Below are 20,972 nucleotides of genomic sequence, written 5' to 3'. Positions count from 1 at the left end.
AATACTGCACCCACACGATTTTGGCTGATATTTTTATTTGAGGATATAAGTTGTCTAGTGTTTTATTTTCCACTCTGAAAACTCAACCTAAAATCTCAGCAACCAAGATGGAATATTTACATGGAACACTTTAGGGCTACCTTTTTTTTAATTGGTTTTAAGGAAAGTTATGCATTGTGTGGGAAAGATCGCTGAAACAAGGGATAGTTTATAAAATTAAGGTCAGTGATAGTTTTGTATTTAACTTGTTTGTCACTGGTAGAAGCTCGAGACACATACACAAACACTTAACACACATTTGCAGAAACTCTTACATATTTACTCACACACAAAATGGAAGCATGCATACATTAGTGCTTAGACAGTGCATACAGGGTGCATACATTCATAAACAATGCTTATATTGGTACATATTTTATTTAAAGAATGAATTCACTACTTTATTGTCCAAAATGAATGTCCGCTAAAATGTGATGCTTAAATTAATCTGAAATCCTGTCTTACTACTAATACTTATATCTAATAATGTGAATAAATAAGGTACATATATATCTCTTGCACAGAAAGTAACAGTAGCATGAAGGCAGCTGAGAGCAATGTGTGCTGAGAGAGGGAAGGTGGTACTGTGCTGGGATTATTTCTAATATAGTTTGGACATAAAATTTAACCACATCCCTGTACTCCCAGTCAGCTTCATTCCAACATAAACATACCCAGATTATTAAACGCGTGTATTGCTAAGCCAGTATACATCATCTCTGAGTCAAATGATTCCCCACAAAATACAGAAAAAAGGAATGGATAAAAGAATTTATTAATGTATTTACTGTAGTTCCTCTTAAGTTAATTGAAGTTATTGTGAAAGAGAAACCTTACAATACTGAGTAACATTCTGGGATACAGTCACCATAGCATGAACACTGTAGACAGACAGTATCAGTTGTAAGACATTTCAAAGCATGTATGCAGCATTGTGGATTGGCTATTCAGTGTCCAGTGAAATTGTGATCACAGCAAAGCCATAATGCCATCCAGCCTTCATCTTAGTCTAGGCAGAGTTTTAGGAAATACTTTGTTTATTGTGAGAAGATAATAAGTGATGAATTTGTACACGTGATCCAAAGAGTATTTTTCCAATTTAGTATTAAACAATATGATACAACAGACAAAAGATTTTGACATCAGTACCAAGACAACGGGGTTCGCGGTGTTCATTTTGAAGTTCATCGGACCCCTTCTTATAGATACTCTTTGGACTGTGTGTACATATGGCTATCTCCCAGACTGCTGTAGTTTATTATATTATGCAGCAAGTCCTGTGATTATAAGGGATATTTTCTCAGCATTATTACTAATTCTAACTAGTTGTACAAGATGATCAAGATAACTATTTGTTTCACAGTTCAATATGACAATTGTTAGGCTTTGTGTAATTATTTTAGCTGTACTGAACTCTATTAGTTTATAAGGTACAGTATTTTAATTTTGAGGTTATCATTTGTGTATTCCTCGACCTCCTCCACAAAGAACTAAACTATCTAAAATATTATATTCTCATAGGATTTGAATCCTTATACTTCCAGGTTGAGTCATACAGTATCAACTTAGGGCAAGATAAGTCACAATTGGTCTCCAAGATCACATCTCTGGAGACAGAACGTGCAGCCTTGGGGACGGAGAGAGCGGAACTACGAGCGGAGGTTGAGAGGCTCAAGGATGATCTGGAGGCCCTGGGGGAGGAGCGCATGGGCCATGAAACGACCATAACGACTCTTAATGAAAAAATCAACCTTTTAACTCTTGATAAGGAAAAGGTATTTATGTTTTTAAGTTGATTTTTTTTTCTTTTTTACTTCTACGTCAACCAATTTCTGTGGCCATGAACTTCTTAGGTGCCTAATTCGGACCATTCTCAATCAATAATGTTTAGAACCCACTTCACACCTTGATATGAGTGACTCCTAGCTCTAAAACACCTTCACTGTGAATGTCTGGTTACAGTGTGAGGGTCATCATGGGTGACTGTTTTTATTGACAACAGTTCCTGTTATAGCTACCAGTAGAAACTTTTGTTCAGGTATTACCTTCTTAATCAAGGTGTTATATGAGTCTCCCACTTTGATCTCTGTCTTAAAAATTAGAGTTTAGGATTTAATTCTCCATTCATTATTACATCTTTGTCTCAGGACATTTCAAAGGTGGAAAATATACCATTTATAGATTCTTACCAGAATTAAAAGAAAATTTGTGGAAGTTTCTGTTTAAACCACCTTATTCTGAGTGTGGTAATTAGTACATATAAATTATTTGACTTGTGTTTGTTATGGGAGAGCTCAGTTAGACCTTAATCTGACATAACACCGCCACAGTGAAGGACAATAACATTGTAATAATAACTAGTGCTAATATTCCTCCACTTCTGTCACACTTGAGTCTGGAGCTGATTTATGTTCTTCACTGTCTTTAAATATGGAAAAACTTGCCCATAAGTCAAGGACACATTAGTACAAAGTGCCAGAAGATATTTATGGATGAGTCTTCTTTACTTTACAAAAATCTTTCCTAACAGATTGAACTAGAGCTGAATGATATCATCTCAGAGCGTAATGAACTGCACGGTCAGCTGACAGCACTGGAGCGCATCAAGACGTCTTTAGAGGGTGAACTCACGACCCTCACCAACACACTTACGGACAAGCTCAAACTTATTGACCAACTAAACACAGATAAAGAAGGACTTTCTAAAGAAAATGCAGAGATGGAGGTAAGACTCTACCATGTACTGTTCTGCTATAAAACTTACTTTTCTGTTGTGAGATAATACAGTATATACATTTAGCTTTCAAAGTGTTTGGAAAACTAAAATACTGGCCCTTCTCTGTTATGGGTTAATGCTAGACATAAAATTTTAACTAAAAAATTAACCAAAATGATGTGTGTTGTATAAGAGAGACATTCTAGGTTTCCATAAAATTTAGGAAAATAAATAAAATATGCTGCTCCTCAGGTACGTCTGACAGGAGCAGACAAGGAGTTGAGTGCTCTCCGTGAATCATTGGCAACAATGAAAGCAGAGAAACAGAGTCTGGAGAGCTTTGCAACATCTCTTGAGAAGAAGTGGTCAAATAATGAAGCTCGGCGCACACAACTGGAGAAGGAGAACCAGCAGCTGAATACTGACAAAGAAAGACTTCATACACAGGTTAGTCATATGTCTTCTCATCATGTGTGTGTGTGTGTGCTTATCACTGTCAGTTTCTCCCTGAAATGTTATGAATACATACTTACTCTTTTTAATATTATAATAATTATGTATCACTTTAACACTTCGGTACCTTTAATTGAATATGAATTAATTATTCCTCTCTCTCTCTCTCTCTATATATATATATATATACATACTATATATATATATATATATATATATATATATATATATATATATATATATATATATATATATATATATATATATATATATATATATATATATATATATATATATACAGAGGAATAATTAATTAATATACAATTAAAGGTGCTGAAGAGTAACTTATACTTGTCTGTTATTTTCTAATAGATAACTGATACATTATTGAATGTTTTAGATGAACAAACTCCAGCGTGAACTTGAGGGTGAGCTGACGAAGCTAAGAGAGGCTCGCACCGCTCTAGAGCGCCGCCTGGACGAGAAGGAAACAGAGCATAAAAAATCAATGATGATATTACGGGATCAGCACGAGGAGATTATAGACGACTTACGCAAGGAAAGAGTAAGAACTGTTGCTGTTATAGGTGGACCCATTTAGAGCTCCCCCTTTTAGCGCTGATTCAAGTAGTGCTCTTTCTTCAAGGAACCTGACCCCAGCACTAAACCAGGCCTATCTGTATACTTTATTTTGTAGCCCGGTGAAACATACAATGACATGTGAGAGAAATGTGTCATTCTTTCATCAGTGACCACAAAGAGAGGGTTCAGGTAGTCAGTCTTCATTATGTGTTGTACACTATGTCGAGAACAGAGGCAACTGATATCTATTATCCAACAAGTTTGTCTTTCTTACTTCAGTTTCATATTGACCTTTTCAATTATTGAATTAGTTGGGGTGAAATTGTAAAAGCGGTAACCTAAAATATTTGGGTATTTCAGAAAACCATATAAATATATTTCTTGAGATTACCTACACTGCCATTTGATTACTTAAGTATATTATATTTTCAGAATAATGTACAGTCAGAGCTGGAAGACAAGTTGAATTCAACCATCCATTCTCTCAAGATGGAGAAGGACGAGCTCGAACTCAAGAAAGATCAAGAAATTTCCACTCTTAAACGTTACTCGGAGAAGCTGCAGCGTGAGAGAGACGACTCGGCCCTGCGCTTTGAGGAAGAGAAACACCGATCAATGATGCTGGGTGAGCTGTGTGGGCTAGTTGATGCTGGGTTAGTTTAAATAATTATATAATTGACATTTGTAATCTGGTTAAATGTTAAGGTTGTTATCAGTTAAGTGAAGCTGGTACCATTGCCTTGTTATCAAATTTTGAACACCAACCAATCTGTCGTTCTCTCAGCTGATGTATTTTAGACCCATGTACTTTAGTCTCTGTAACTTTCCTGTTATTTACTCACCCATTTGTGTGTTTCTATAATTCTCATTTGTTCTTAAACAGCCCAGCAAGAAATAGCAAGTTTAGAAGAGAAAGTTGCCGGTCTACAGCGAGATCTGTCGACCTACGAGAACCAGTTAGATCAGCTGCGGCGTGAAGGCTCCAACAAGGCTGAGGCAGGCCGGGCCAGCGAGGGCGCACTGCACAACAAGATCGTTCAGCTCAAAGAGGAATTGCATGCTAACAGGTAAGATAATTAACCCACTGCTTGTGATGAAGTTAACTGTATATATTTACATGCCAAGAGAACAGCCTTATGAATGGTAAGCACTTTTCTGTTATTTACTTAATGCTCAAGAAATTGGAATGTAGTAATGATTTTGAGTTGGATGTTGTGTACAGTAGTGGATCAATCTAATGGAATGCTGCTAAAAATTTATAATGTTTAGGTGTAGTGAAGATAATGACTTCAGCCCACATAAATAAAATTGTATTAAAAGAAGTTTGTAAGTATGAGGGAGAAAAGATAGAGAGAGAGAGAGTAAAGGGATAAAAAATAGATGGTGAAAGAAATACTTAATGATGGAACAGTCTGGAGCATGTGTAGGGGATGTGGTGTTGATAATAGGAAGATAAATAAAGTCAGGACAGTACCAGTATGTTATAATAGATAATATGGTTGAGGATGTCTGTACGGTATATCAGCATTGAATAGAAAGATGCTGTAAGGTTTATGATATTTCTCCATACAAAGGAAGATTTTAGATTATATGTATGAGACTCCTGAATGATTTATGGTTTAGAGGGCTTGTAGATCGCTCCTCACAACAGCCTCCCTCCCCCTCCTTGTTATAATTGGATGGAGTGGTGAGGTACTGTCAAATCTCTTACCAGTATTCTTCCAACTATAACTGTATCTTGTACTTCATAAAAGAAACCATTAGAGGGAACATCTACTGTAAACAATATCTATTTTTCTTGGTATTTATTTCAGTGCATCTCTCACTTATAACTCCAAAGAATTTAACTTGCTTTCTAAAAATCCTATAACTAATTTATCCACATTTAAGCAAGATTTGGGTATTTATATATTTTTTACTTTATATATATACTGTAGTAATTTATATTAAATGGCATAATACTTCAGTGATGATTAAAAGCAATTTCTAGAGCAGAAAAAGCTTCCACTGTTATGAAGGCTGACTGGCTGTGTGTAACCTGCACCTCTTTTGTCATGATTTAAAGCACAGTTTGCATGGGCTGTATAAACATGAACTTTTTATTTGACGCATTTGTATTCCACTCTGCTTGGAATTCCTTAAATACAAATTGAAAAAGCTCTTGACTAAATTTTCTTCATCAGCCAAACATTTGAAAAGCAGCTCAAGGAAGAAAAAGATTCCTATGAGCGCAGAATACGAGAACTGCAGACCCGGCTAGACGATGCACGGAGAGACAACGAGGTGGAGATCACGTCCATTAAGACAGACCTGAGACTGGCGAGGGAGGACGCCTGCCGACTACAACAGGACTTGGAGGATGCTGAGGAGAAGCTCAAAGATGGTAGTTAAAGAGTTTGAGGAAAATATGTGACATCTTTGAATATCTTAATGATTTTAATTATAGACTGTTTTATAAAGACAGATTGAAATGTAGTTAAGTATTTGCACATCACTATTTACATAAAGTAGAATAACAGATACAGTATTCTGGTATGATATAACTGTATGGTTTAACATATATCATAATCTTATTCAGCTGAAGAGAAACGAGCAGTATTAAAGAAGGAAATCAGCCGAGTGAACGAAGAGATGAGGTCATCAGACGAGAGAAGATCAACTGAAATGCAGATCCTTATCAAGAAGTCAGATCAGGAGAAGAAAGATATACAAAAACGATTGGATGACAAAGAAAACAAATTAAGTGGTAAGTTATATATTTTACTTTGGATTGAACTTCTATCTATTTTATAAATTTAACTTAAAGATATAAAACAGATTTTGAATAAGAAGTACAACTAAGTTTCACCTGAGAAGAAGTGATAGCATAGCTTGGGCATCTTATAGGTTTCATTTTGTTTGCTAGAGGTGTTCTTGTGCAAACCGTCATTTGTGTTTGTTTTGCTGTTGTTGCACGCCTTCATTGTACCAGTGGGATGTGTTGTGTTACTTTGGAGCTTGTGACATAGCTGCCAAAGTCTCCAGCCCAGTGTGACTTTCTTACTCCACCTGACTGATACCAATTGTCCTAAATATTTCTAGCTTTCAATTGGTCACTTCTGGGATGGGAATTTATGAACATGTTGAGGATTAAGTTTGGTAAATATCACTTTTGCTGACTTCATTTAGTGTAAACTGTTAGACGAGTACAAGTTGTTTATTTACAAATTAATCATTCAGAGCCATACACAGTTTAATATTCAAATAATAATTGTGAATTTTAAAATTTTCAGCCCTTGAAATCTCTGAAGCCAAGCATGCAGACCTGATTGGCCGCATGACACAACAACTCCGTGAACTGAACACAGTGAAGCAGGACGCTCACAGGGATATGTCAGACATGAAGAAGAAACTTCAGGTTTGTTAAAGTCTTTGTTTTGTTTGTGTGATAAAGAAACTACTGTATATCCATAAAATGTGTAGTCTTTAGGGCTAAAGTCAGAAAGCTTAACTGCATAGATGGAACATAAACAAAGTACAATACAAAAATAGGCATAAAGCAGTTGTTTTTTTTTACTTTGGTTGTTGAGTAATTCTAGTCCATGAGGGAAAATATATTCCCTTTTTCAAAAACTCAATTATTTTCTTTTAATCTTGATTTTCATTGAAGCTGCTGGAGACCGAAGGACTCGGCAAGTCACAGGAGTTAGAAAATCTTCGTCTGCGTTTGTCATCAGAAGAAGATCGCCACAATGAGAGCAGAAAGGAAACGAACAGATTAAAGAACAAGGTGAGAGGTCAGGCTGTGAGCAGATGTGTGTGTGTGTAGCTATTTCTCCTTGTCCTAGTCCTCAGCTGTAACTTATGACTCACTGCATACTCCCTTCCTATCTTTTCCCCTGTGTCTTTGATCCAGCCTGTACAACATTTACAGCTTCCAAGAATTTTTTGCATAATGACATTGGAGTGATAGATGGTATTCCAGATATTTTTTTCTATGTATGGTAGTTAGTAACATGCTAAGCCATTGTTACATCATTATTTTCTGGGTAAATAAATAATCGTGGCACATTCCTCCATTGCTCAATTAACCCTTAAACAGCAGCCATCATCAGTAGACATTTCAGGCTGGAGCTGGACGGAGTAGGGAATTCTTAGACCCAAGTTAAGGGTTAAAACCACAAACTTCTCCAGAATGAATATATTACCTGGAGTATTTAGAATCAAAACTTAATGGAATAATCTTCAGGTGGCAGAGTATGAGAGAGAACGAGACAACCTACAGACAGAGTTGGCCCTTCTGGAGCGACGACTCACAGAACTTGAGGACCACCATGCAGCCAAGGAACAAGAACTGGCCAGCAGGTACACAGATAAACCACCCCTCACAGTTCACCTTATGACAGAAAATAACAAGAATAGTTACAGTAGTTATTTGTATAGGCAACTTGGTTTTATTGTTCATCTGCATCTTGTGTATTAGGTAGCTATAATTTACTGTATTTGTGTATAAGAAAGAGTTAGTGTTTTCAGTTTTTCTCCCGTAGTATTTCCTTTTATGATGTTCCTCTGCCCTTTGATTGGCCTTACATAGAAGTAGGAGAAGTGTATAGATAATAAATAAATTGATGAATGTTTTATTTCCACGGTAATCCTTTTCAGCCTCGAAGAATCTCGGTCAAATGAACGCAAGTTGAATGATGAAAAGAAGAACTTTGAAAATTATCTCAACAATGCTAATCAACAAATCAGCAATCTTAAGGTAAGTTCATCATCATACTTAGTAAAGATGTAGAATGTTTCAAATTTGATACCTTGAATCAAGACAGTTTATTATTGATATTTCCTGTTTTTCTCATTTATGCTCATTGATATTTTCCAAAGCTATCATTAGTACTGAATAACCTCAGTAGTATATTGATGTGTACATAGACACAAAGGTACACATGGTAAAAAAGTATCATCACTTTGTGTGTGAAACAATGACACAATGGATGAAGGATTTTGACAACCCTACCGAGACAGCACGAGTCATGCTGATCATTTTGAAATTTATCGGACCCATCCAGGAAGAAACTATTTTACTGTAAAATTGTATAATGATTTTACTGAATAATTATCCATGTGCATATTTTAAAAGCCATGTATTCTTGTAGGTGAAACTGTCCCGAGAAGAGGGTCACGTTGAAGCCCTGGAACAGCAGCTGGGAACAATGGACAACACTCGAGAACAACTGGAGAGAAAGCTGCAAAATGTATACACTTCCCTGCGCACGGTCACTCGCATGTACCAAGACGTCACACCCTCATCGCCTGCACTACGGAGCAGGAAGGGCACCAAGATTGGTTGGTATATTATGCTTATGCATTAGTCAGTGGCAGCGATGTGCCAGCTGGGGGTCCCAGTTAAGGCAATACAGTATAAACTATATTTGAAATTTTGTTGCCACTGAGTAAGAAATTAGTCAGAACTTGCCGTATCAGTGGCTTTAAAGGTACAGTACAGTAAAAATTGTCAAATTGTATTAATGCTTGTCTCGGTAAGCTGCTGCTGAGTACAGTACAGTATTTTAATGCTGCCAAGTTGAGGCTTGATCTTAGATAGCTTAGGAGATGGTTTGCTTCTTGCTTGTAGTTACAGTATTTCAAACTTTTAATATCTATAATAAACTTATTTTTTATGTTCATTCCATAATAAGGATAAATGATGACTGTACATTGAACTTCCTAGAACCTCTCACATTTATATATAACTTACATATTAAAGATTAATAGATTGAAATGTCTGCATGGATATTTTTCAATGATAAATTTACTCTTAACTTTTGATTATGACTAAATCACATGAAAATCAACCGTTAATTAAATATGAGAACTGAGACATTAATGTGTAAGCATTATGTATATGAATGTAGACATTGATGGATTCCAAAAGACTCTAATAACTACCACACCGTCAGGGTCATGTGATGTTAGGAATGAATATAGTGAAGCTTTTGTGAGTACAGTATTTCATGTAAGAGAGTACAGTAGGGTTATGAGAATACTAAAAAATTAAGGCATAACTATAAACTTGATAAATATGATTAAGAAGTGCAGGGGAGAGAGAGAGCTACAAGTTGAGTGAGGGGGGACTTAAAGGGAAGGAATTGGATGGAATGTGGAACGTCCTGCATATTAGAGAAAGGCTTTACATGATGCTGTAATGATAATAAAATTACAACTGTTCTTATTGTCTCTGGTAAATACTATTTAGTAGACCATGAAATTTAGGGTAGATTATGAATTTATAAATGCTATTACCTTTTACAGCCTTGTATCATGTTGAGGCACATACAGTACATGCTCTCTCATTATGTCTACGGTTTAAACATTTGTAACTAAAAACATCACCAGGTATCATATGCCAAATTTCATCAATGTATATTAAATTAATATGCCAGTTAAAATGCTAACCAGTATTTGCTATATGATTAATCATGCACTTATTGAAGTAAAGTATTACATACATTGCAAGCACAGCTTTGTTGTGATAATAAGGCTTTATGTAATTTCCTGTTGTACACAGGAAAACTTATTCATTTTTTAAAATATTCCATCAAGGTACATGTGTGTGTATTTACTGATGCTTTGCAGAGGGTTATGCACTTGGCATTAGTGAACCATCAAAGACTGGAATAATAAACAGCCTGGAGCTCTTTATAGTTGTGTACTTTTCTACTTGCATTATATTTGTTTCCTTTATCTTTGGCTTGTCCTTAATGCCTGTTAAGAGTCAATAAAGTAACTCGGCTTTACCCACAGGTTTCGAACTATCTGGTAGCCAGAGTGACATACACGCATCATTTGAAGCTCTTGGATCACCAGAGAAAGTCAACGTAGCAGAAATTGATCCTGAAACTGTCCGTCATGAATTACGAGCTTTAATGACCCAGATGAATCAAGTGGAGTTGGAGAGAGTAAGATGTGTTGCTGCTGTTACCACTCACATAGTTCCTAATTCCTCCATACACATTCTTCTAAACAGTAATGATGAAGCTATGGCCAAAATATCATTTAATTTTAACTATAGTTTTGTTTTATGTTTTTAGTTCTTCATATCGGTAGTTTAATTATCTCAATACCCAGTACAGTGTGTGTAGTGTTGACCTCATTTAAAATCTTAATTTTCAGGATGACGCTGTGGCTCGTGTGATGAGTCTTGAGCGACAACTTTCTGAGCTCCAGGAGACGCATCAGAAATCAGAAGCCAGGCTAAGAGATGTAACACGCACTCTCTCAGAGTTGGAAGAAAAGAAACGCTATGCAGACGACAAACTCAACAAGGCAGTGTCAAATGCCAGCCAGCAGGTAACTTTCGGGTCATTGTGTTGTGCTGTTCTTCTTCTTATATTAAAAAGCTTATTGTCTCATTCTCTTGATGGAAAACTTTTAATTTCACATAATGTGATAAAAAACTTGTTTAATTTTTTCTTTTTATTCTTCTTTAAACATTTTCCTTTTAAGTTAGTCTGTTTAGTGCAGCTTTATTGTAATATTTTCCCTTCCTGGGTTACTCCATTTCCAACTCACATTGCAATACACAACCAAACATTGAAAAAAGGATTACATTGACATTATCCCTAAGGCAGTCAGGCCACTAGATTTTTTGAGGTCTTCCTTCTTGAATCATAACCATCCTATTTTCGTCATGCCTGTATTATAACTTATCTCCCTCCCTCCCTCCTTCCCTCATTCCATCCACAAAAAAAATAACCTTACCCCTTCCCTACTAACCCTATGGTCTGACACTACCTTACCATGCCAAGTTGCCCTTTAGTTAATAATAAATAAGATTGTCTTATGGTGGCTCTTGTTGCATTATAGGAGGACGCTCTACGTCGTAAGGAGAGTGAAATCCGTACCCTGAATGAAGAGCTGAGCAACACACGTCGCAAAATGGCTGATCTTGAACATGACAAGAGCTCTCTAACTGTAAGTCTGCCAGTACTGTAATAAGAAGTGGGTCAGTGCATTTACCTTTCTCCATTAAGCATCTTGCAGTTAGCATCTTACAGGAGTTAAAAGATTTTGCAGTTATTCTTAGATGAAAGTCTGATTTTTTGTTGGGTAAACTGTCAGTTTTTCATGTTAATGCACTTCATAGTTCCCATACTAGGGAACACCAGAGTGGGGGAGAGGTGAATGGGATGGTTGCACAGCCCTCGGGCATTACAAGGAACCCCTAGGAGACTGTAAGGACAGCCTTGAAAGGCCCAGAGAGCTTTTTGAAGGCTCCATTGTGCTGTGTTGCTGGACTTCAGCACTGTCTAGATTTTGGGATCCATATATTTATTAGCAGTTGGTTACAAGTGTGTGTGTGTGTAGAGAATAAAGCAACTACAGAGAATACTGATTATATGTGAGAGAGCTGTTAGTGTAGGTAAGTCCAGAAGTATGACCTTAGTGATTTGATAACTGTGTCAACTGCCATTGTCATAGGCAAGTGGATTTTAGTAGAAAGGTAAAAAATAAAAACATTAATTTCTCTGTCCAACAGGATCGTGTACAGAAGCTTAAAAATGCTGTTGGTCGAATTGAAATGGAGAATGCCGACATTAAAGAGAAGCTGCGTTCATCTGAGCAGCGAGGTACTCTCCTTGATGACTCGAAGGGAAGACTCGAATCCGATCTTAGTGGGGCCAAGAAGGCTCTAAGTGAAAAACACATGGAAATTGAGGTTGGTATTTATTTACAGACATGGATGTTTATTTGTTTGTGTGTTGCAGGGAGGCAGTTAATGACTTTTTTTAGATGCCAAATTTCAGGGTTAAATATTATTACAGTATTATTATTTATTAAGAAAGGAGAAATAAGTTTTTAGGGTGTATTTGGGAAGATAAGACATTAGATGATTAGGAAAGGAAATTAGAATATAAAATGTAGAAAGAGTTATGGAAGTGAATAAATACAATGTAAAAATATAGGAGGAAGAGTTGAGTGAGAAGAGAGAGAGATTCTGTTGTGTATGCTCAAAGATAGGAGGCAGATAGTGAGTGTTCAAGTAAGAGATGGAAAGGTTTATGAAGAGTGACCATAAAGATGTGTAGCAAGCATTTGTGTGTCTGGAATATACTGTATAAGTACATATTATTTTAACTTTCTGCATACTGAATGCACAGAAAGCCAGAAACTCATTCCTAGCATTAATATGAAGATGACACTGTATACATGATGTGACCAAGTGAAAGTAAAGTATGAGATGTGTATTTCTGTATCATATACTGTATCAAGGAAGCAGCATCTCTTTTATTGTTGTATTACCTTCATTAGTTACTCCTGAGGAATGAAGCAACAGGTCCATAACTTTAAGATATTTCAGGCATTATTAACCATCTCATTTAAGTTCCATAAAAACAAATGGTTTCCTCCTGGTCCTTCTGCACCAACATAAATGACTATACAGTAATTATAAAGTTCTGTGAATGTTTGTCTTCTCCTTGTGGTCCTGTCATTCTTGATTTTTCCAAAATTCTATGAACAGTCTGAGCATTAATAATCATTTAAAATTAACTACTCCATTACTGAAATAAAACTGAAAGAAATATATCTCGCCATTAACAGAACTTAACTGCTACCCGGGAGAACTACAGCCGCACCATACGAAGCCTCGAGGACCAGAATTCTTCTCTCAAAGGCAAAGTGGAAGACCTCAAGACACGCATGGCTGCTATCTCCAATTCTGAATCTGAACTGAAGGACAAACTTGCTTCAATAAACCGATCGCTGAAGGAGACAGTTTCATCGTCTAGCAACATGCAAGAAGAGCTTAGCAGAGTATGATGCTTCTTATATTTAACTTTGTCATGAAATGAGGTTTTGTTTATCAAATAAACCAATGGTGGTAAAAAAAAAATCCCATAAAGTTTATATAAGATATTTCTTGTATATGTGAGAATGTCAAGCACTTCATTTATTTTGGAGGTGATTGCCTGAGGAATTTTAGTGTGTGGAAAGAAAAACTGGTCAACATCCATGTTTTCATAGATATTCCTTCATTTTTTTCTCTTATTTTTTGCCTTACAGTCCCAGAATCTGTTGTCTCGAAGTGAAGCAGAACGTCGACAGTTAGATGAGCGAGTGGCTGACTTACACAGTTCAGTATCAGATCTCAAACGGCAAAAAGACCAACTTGTCGATGCCAAGAATAAAGCTCAGCAAGATCTATCTAATGCTGAGTTAAGGAATGCTGAGCTGGAGATGAGCATGAAGTCTCTTAAAGGGGTAAATGAATTTGCTAATCTCATAATTATACTGTACTGTTAGATATTCCCAACCTATGTGACTGATGGTGGTGTTAATATACTTATAAGTGCTCACTGATGCCCACAAACAAGTTTTCAAAATCAGAATCGATGTTGAACATATCTTTTGATTTTACAGAGCCTTGGTGAGCGATCATCAACAACAGATGAGCTTATCTCAAAGGTGACCCGTTTGGAGCAAGAGAGGTCTGAACTTCGCTCTCAGCTTGCAGACTTGGAGGTGGGTTATTAGCCAGTGCATGTAATTACATTTTAGGTATACAGTATATGTACAGAATATAATGCAGTTATATATTGGTCATGATAATCTAGGTACATATATAAGGAATAATTTTAATACAAGGAATTTTTCATAGAATCTTACTTACCATTGTCAGAGCAAGTTCATAATGTGTGCATTTACTCCTTTCTATTCCAATGGTGTCTAACACTTTTTACCGTAGTGTCACTGAAACTACATTGGGTACATCTCTACAAAATTATGAGTGTTTATGTATGTTCTAGTGTATTGAATATTTAGAAGTATATTTGTCATACTATCTTAGCAAAGGTGGTATGGACGTATTGAAAGAATGAGAAGACAAAGTTTTAGACGTGTGTTGTAAGAGGGGGAAGGGAAGACCAAGGAGTTGGAAGGACTGAGTCGAATGGGAGAGGGATGGGTCATTGAGGCAGAAGGGAGAAGTGAGAGAAAGGTCAGAAAACCTGGTGTTGGGGACAGATGTCACTAGTGTGATGTATGGGGCAGTAGAGATTAATGGGTGGGTGATAAAACAATCTTTGGTGGACTGCCCTCCTGCCACAGGTGAAACAAGTCATTAAATAATCAGGGAATTATTACCTGGCTGGCCATCCTGCAGGAAAAGACTTGTGTGCTTAAAATTACACAAGTTTAGATACAATTACATATGCTGGTCAGTGGTCTCACTTTGGGCAATTGGAGGAGACAGGTTAGTTAAGAGTAACCTAAGGTGTAAGAACAAGTGTTGGTGGGAATGTGTATTGGGTGACTGGACGGAGTGTGGCAGTAGGCAGCCACCTACAGGTAAGTAGACAATACAGGGCTTTAATGTTGATGTGTTGGGGCAGGGAGAACCACTGTAGGGGATGGATAGTGGAGATGGGGAGCACCCTACATTTTTTTTAATAAAAAACTCTGTTTTCAAAGCTTAATTCAAATTACCAGAGTTTTAATATATATTCATGCTCCAAGGTCTCACTTTTATTCATTTTGATAGAGAATAATTTTGTTTCAAAAGTCGTTCCAGTAACATTCATTTACTTAACGTAGAATAAGTTAAACTACATTACTGTGTCTGTACTTCTCCTGTTTATACAAAGATAGAGTACTGTATGCTTTTTACTTTTGCTTCTCTCTGGTAGAGTAATTCTTATCTGTGTTTTGTTGACGAACACAGAGGTACCTATGTAGAAACAAGTCTTATCTTTTTGCTCTTGAGGAACTTTGACATTGCTTATTAGAAATTACGTAAGATGCTCTGTGTATTGTCTTCCATATATGAATTAGTTCTGTAAATGTGATCAAATGCTGTTATCTGTATCTTGTAAAGTGCAGACTCTGCTTCTTCAGTAGATCTAGAATGGTAATGGGGTAATGCTTTCTTTCCAGATTCTGTGCCATGTCTTCACTTGTTGTTTTCAAGTCAAGGAATTAGTTATCCATTTACCTGATAATCATTTTTGTAAACCGAATCAGACCAAAAATTTGTCCTCCATGACAGTGAATTCTCTGTTGATTTAGCCCACTTATCTGGAAATATAAAAACTCTTCCCTGTTTCACTTTTAACTTCTTGTGGTGGAGCTGATCATGACAGTAGAGCCTCCTGGTGGCTGGGCTGTGTAGCTAAACAGCCTATGCCAGCTTCATTCCTCTCTAACCTTACCCTCTTGAAATGCTGGGTGCTTGTCCTCACCATAGTCTCTCATACCTTTTTTTACTAACTTTGCCAATCTAATATCATCCTCACTTGATAAAACCAGACCTCAGGGTATATTTCTTAAAATTTTTAGTGAATTCTCATCATTAGTTTTCTCAGTCTTTCTACATCTTTGAACTTGAATACAGTATTTCATATCCCCTCCCAACTTGTAATGCCAGAAGCTCCTCATTTATTGATTCATTATACTATAACCAAAAACTGGCATAGACTTAACAGGATTGCACCTTTGTTCTTGCATAATCAGTCCATCCTATAGTTCTTCATGCATCATCTTGAAGTTTTGCGCAACTGTGGAAAACATAAGAGATATGTATGATACATTGTGAAGGATCAGTATTTGTTAGATTCTTTTTTGAACCTCCATTTTGAGCATCTTGCATTTTGTTCACTGTCATTATTGTGGAAGGTACAGTATATGAACACATGGTAGATACATTATGAGGTACCTTAAATATTCCTTTGAAACATAGTGATTTGTCTTCTTTGTTTTTCGGGGTCATTAGTGTTCAAAATCAATTCTTCTCATAGTTTTTCATGCATGAACTAAAGTTTCCATGGTTGTTGCAGATATAATACAGATGTGCTTGGTACTTGATTAAACCCTTCAAACACTGGGAATTACACACTAACCTTTATAAATCTAATAGCAATCAGTGTGAAGGGTGTGCCATGATTGTGTCCTAACTAGTGTGTCACGGGCACCACCCTCCAGCCTCACACACTTCTTCATCTACAGAGGAAGTTGGCCATAAGTGAAGCTGAAAAAAAGGACATAGAAAAGACAGAATATAGACTTGAGAAGGACAGAACAGACCTTAAGAAGATTTTAAACAAGGTAGGACTGTATGGCTTAATACTAGATAAAATGGCTTTTTTATTATTTATTTTTTCATCTCTTTTCTGAGTTTAGTTAGATACAGTAGTTATTTTGTTGAGCTTTTTTTTGTAGAGTAACTTGTATAGTCAAATAGAATTTTTGTTGACCTCTACAAACGCCAATATTTTGTCTTGCCTTTAGAAGAAATTGTAATCATAGTGTGACCTTCAATTTCTCCTTAAAAAGTAATAATATACCATATATCTTGTGTAACTAGTTTGAGCATGACCGACATCGACCAGCCTCTGAACAGCCCGTGCTAGACTCTAATGTCAATGCTCTTCGCATTGAGAATATGGAACTGAGGCGTAAGATCGATGACCTCGAGACCCTGAAGACAGAGATGCAACAGAAACACTTAAAGGAGGTGAGTGGAGATAGTGTTGCTGATATCATTTGCATACTATACATATTTCCTTGTACAGTATCTTCAACTTCCTAACAAATCTCTTAGTTTATTACAACATTTCACTGGTCATAGGAATCTGTCTCCTTCACATTTCAATCCTTTAAATTGTTTGGAGAAAATTATCATTAATTTGGGTTATGATTTATTTTTTCCATCAAAGAGCATTTGAATTTTACAGACTCTGGACATGAGTAGTGATCATCGTCGGGAGCGTCAAGTAGACAGTGAGAAGATCCGTCGGCTCACTAACCAGTTAGAGGCCCTACGACAAGAGAAGGAACGGTGTGAGCTAAGACTTCACTCACTTGAGCAACAGGTAAAACCACAGTTGAATTGAATATGAGGAATTTCAAAGGATATTTTGTGAAGTACCCATCCTGCATTGTCAAGAAATGTTGATGAAATAATAATTTTCACATTTTAACCTCTATAATACTCTATTCATCTACAGTTCTACACAGTAAGTTCCACCCTACAGCAAAATTTGTCATATTCCTGAATTGAAACTCATTTCCTTCACAAATACTGTACTCTACTCACATACCTATATCAACTACTGACTGAGCTGTTTACCATAGAATACATAACAGTAACAATGAACCAACTGCATGGCTAACACACCACTAGTAATAAATGATAATAGACCAACCTCACAGTTAACATCATCATCATCATCATCATAATGTAAGCCAAAGTAACCAAAGACATTTATCAGAGGTTTTCAGATACAGTATTAGGAGACCAGATAAACAATAGTACAGTATACCAGTAGATGCACATTATCTACATTTATTCATGTACGTAGTTGAAATATCTCTGCATTGAGAGATTTTTTGGTACAGGTATAGTAGTCCTTCATTCACTTATTTCATCCTTCCTGTTTTTCCATACACCCTCATGTCAGCTTTTCCTTTCTTCATATACAGTACACACTTTTTATTCTTAATTTCTTCTGGTTCCAATTTTTGTTGCTCATAGGCACGGTCAATCTTCCTTGTATTTCCTCTTCTTTACTCATGTTTTAATTATCTCTTGTGCTTTAGAACTACAGTATAGTTTTCTCTTCCAGATCGCACAGTATCGTGAACAGGTCAGAGAATATCGGAACCGGAGTTCAATAGTAGCAGCTGATGTCCGTAGAGTACGGATGTCTATGGCCGACTCTCTCCATAATATTGGAACGCATCCCCGAGTTTCTACAGGAGTTTTAGATTCTGAAATTCAGGTAATATCCTCATATAACCTCTTCATATTCTTTTTATTGCATACTTTAGTTTTCAAGACATTGAAGTAAGCAGAAACCTTTTTCTTTGGGAGACTAAACTAAATTTCATAACCAAGATGAGGCTTGTATCGACTCTTGCATCTTCCTAAACAGAAGCACTAGTATTTATTGTAAGAACATTTGTCCTTCAGTGTAATAATAAGACATTAATATTATCACTATATTAAAGAAGACCTGATATCTGGTATCTTTTGAGTGTTATGGGCACATGTGGATACTTTTTCTTGCTGTGAGGTAAGTGATTGTTGGGGAAGTGAGTCTAGAGTGAAAAGCATCAATATGAATTAATGCATAACTAAGTTTAAGTGACTTGAGTAATTTTGTGATGGAAATTTCATGTAAATTTTGCCATTAGATGGAAAGTCAGCCCAAAAAGTATTGGAATATCTCTAAGCAAAGTATTGTCTTGCTCTAAGCAAAAAGTTCCACATCCTTCTACCTATTAGAGCTATGAGTAGTTGGTAGCCCTAGGTTTTGTGAATGAAATGTGATGATGGTAACTAGACTCTGTTCACCTGAGCTTTGTAACCAGGGATTTAAGCAGATTTTATCGATGCAGTAGATTGGGTGGCAGAATGAGATGTGTTTGGTTGACCTAGAGCTCTTCAGTATTAATTTATTTTCTTTATATTTTGTAATAGCAAGTAATATTAACAATTAAGTGTTGATCTAGAATGATATCCAAAGCTGGGTAAATAAAAATTAGCATGTGAAACACATTGATAATGTACTGTAGATATAATAAAGTGAAAAAGAACAGGTTAAAAAGAATCAGCAGTGCCCTAATACTGGTATCCCTCGCTATATGAAAGGGTTAGGGTTCTTGAAACCTTTCACTTGTCAAATGTTCAGATAACAAATAACATTCAGTGGGAAAAATAGGGTTAGGTTCCCAACAACATTATTATACCCAAAATAATTAAATCTTTTCATGGACAACATATACCTGATAAAAGTGTGTTCATGAACAAGAAACCCACAATATTATAGTGCCTAACAAATTACTAAACTAAATAAAATAATTCTGTACAGTTGATACACTACTTTGTGAGGCAGGTCTCTCCCGATCTTGATCGGGTCCTTTTTGCATTCATGGTGTCATTATTTCAAGCTCCTTTTCAATTATCACAGGCTTATGCAGTCTCTTGGGGATGGTGGGGGTAGGCTAATAATCATCACAACGCTTGGATACCATTGCATACACAGATTCACAAAAGGATGGCATGAATACACAAGCAAATGGCATGCGAAAGTGTGGTCTATGGGGAGGATGCTGGAGGGAGGTGGGTGAGATAATGCTGCCCCAGCTGACTTCTGGATGCTTGCAATTTGAATTTTCGATCAGACCATTCTTCAAATAAATTAATATTGCTTTTGGATAGTAAGAATAGAATATTTTGATAAATTAATTTTCATATAGCAAGGGATACCTCATATTCACCTGGTGTGATTTGACCAATCACAAGCTTCCATTTATCTGGGCCTGTTGCAAGTTGGAATGAACAGAGTTTAGTATGCTTGAGGTAGTTGTAAATACCTTTGCAGAGATAATTGGTTTAAGCTTTATCTTTGCTGTAACTCTTAAATCACCCCTTGCCCCCCATCTATAGGAAAGCTAGGCAACTGCAGGCATTCTAATCTCTGCAGATCAGTTGGCGCACAATTTTAAAAATTGACACCAAAGCCTTGGCAGTCCGCTGGCTTATCACAAGTTTGGAATCTCACAGGTCACTTGTTAAATGACCCATAAGTCATAAAATGAGGTATTGAGGAATTACATTCCATAATATAGATGAAAGAAAGACAAGTTATTAAGAAACCTTCCCTCCTTTGATAGGTACTGCATATCAGTAAGAAATTGGGAAAAATGATGTCTAATGTCCAAGATAGTGACTCGGGTGAATTGGTTCATGGTACATTCCGGTGTACTTATTCACTCATTATCTTTTTTTATATAATCTTGAAGAAATAGGTTTGCTTTGTAAACTCTCGTTTAGCCAAACGAGTTGCACTGATCCATTGGGACACTTTCATAACTCAAAAATACAGATTATCCCATGGTCATAGCAGACTTTGCCAGAAGTGAGTACAGTAGATCTCAATGGTCACTTAATTTTTCACTCTGGCCATAAAATGAGATTTCTTGCCAAAATCCATTATGTTATGCTCTAACCATTGGCTTGTTGTATGGATGGCCCAGTTCTGGGGAGAATTCATGTTTCATAGCTATGCATAATCACTTTCAGGTGAACTTATTTTTATATTTGTATAATGTTCTTTAAATTTTGACATATTTGAAGATGATGATTAACAGCTTCAGCATATAGGCATGACTTGCATCTATCTAATGCCATTTTTCATAGTTT

The 20,972-nt window shown here is 36.3% G+C and overlaps 1 protein-coding gene across 7 annotated transcripts in view; it reads left to right on the top strand.

Moving 5' to 3' along the window:
• Window positions 1–20,972, top strand: part of LOC121875873 (rootletin-like) — a 130,030-nt gene that overhangs the window by 98,491 nt on the left and 10,567 nt on the right. For 6 of the 7 annotated variants that reach the window (XM_042380587.1, XM_042380588.1, XM_042380591.1 and 3 more), the window contains 24 exons: window positions 1,584–1,814; window positions 2,570–2,764; window positions 3,008–3,202; window positions 3,609–3,773; window positions 4,223–4,415; window positions 4,674–4,857; window positions 5,974–6,173; window positions 6,369–6,536; window positions 7,063–7,187; window positions 7,440–7,559; window positions 8,019–8,134; window positions 8,432–8,531; window positions 8,926–9,115; window positions 10,574–10,728; window positions 10,943–11,119; window positions 11,636–11,743; window positions 12,309–12,488; window positions 13,373–13,585; window positions 13,835–14,032; window positions 14,192–14,293; window positions 16,748–16,870; window positions 17,130–17,279; window positions 17,500–17,637; window positions 18,391–18,546. In XM_042380587.1, the coding sequence (XP_042236521.1) occupies window positions 1,584–1,814; window positions 2,570–2,764; window positions 3,008–3,202; window positions 3,609–3,773; window positions 4,223–4,415; window positions 4,674–4,857; window positions 5,974–6,173; window positions 6,369–6,536; window positions 7,063–7,187; window positions 7,440–7,559; window positions 8,019–8,134; window positions 8,432–8,531; window positions 8,926–9,115; window positions 10,574–10,728; window positions 10,943–11,119; window positions 11,636–11,743; window positions 12,309–12,488; window positions 13,373–13,585; window positions 13,835–14,032; window positions 14,192–14,293; window positions 16,748–16,870; window positions 17,130–17,279; window positions 17,500–17,637; window positions 18,391–18,546 (3,882 nt within the window). The remainder of the gene's footprint in view (window positions 1–1,583; window positions 1,815–2,569; window positions 2,765–3,007; window positions 3,203–3,608; window positions 3,774–4,222; window positions 4,416–4,673; window positions 4,858–5,973; window positions 6,174–6,368; window positions 6,537–7,062; window positions 7,188–7,439; window positions 7,560–8,018; window positions 8,135–8,431; window positions 8,532–8,925; window positions 9,116–10,573; window positions 10,729–10,942; window positions 11,120–11,635; window positions 11,744–12,308; window positions 12,489–13,372; window positions 13,586–13,834; window positions 14,033–14,191; window positions 14,294–16,747; window positions 16,871–17,129; window positions 17,280–17,499; window positions 17,638–18,390; window positions 18,547–20,972) is intronic. The other variant, XM_042380589.1, reaches the window with a different exon arrangement.

Source organism: Homarus americanus, unplaced genomic scaffold (assembly GCF_018991925.1).
Source record: "Homarus americanus isolate GMGI-L3 unplaced genomic scaffold, GMGI_Hamer_2.0 scaffold18884, whole genome shotgun sequence".
NCBI lineage: Eukaryota > Metazoa > Arthropoda > Malacostraca > Decapoda > Nephropidae > Homarus > Homarus americanus.
The sequence above is the reverse complement of the archived record's forward strand: the minus strand, read 5'-3'. Positions and strand labels throughout refer to the sequence as shown.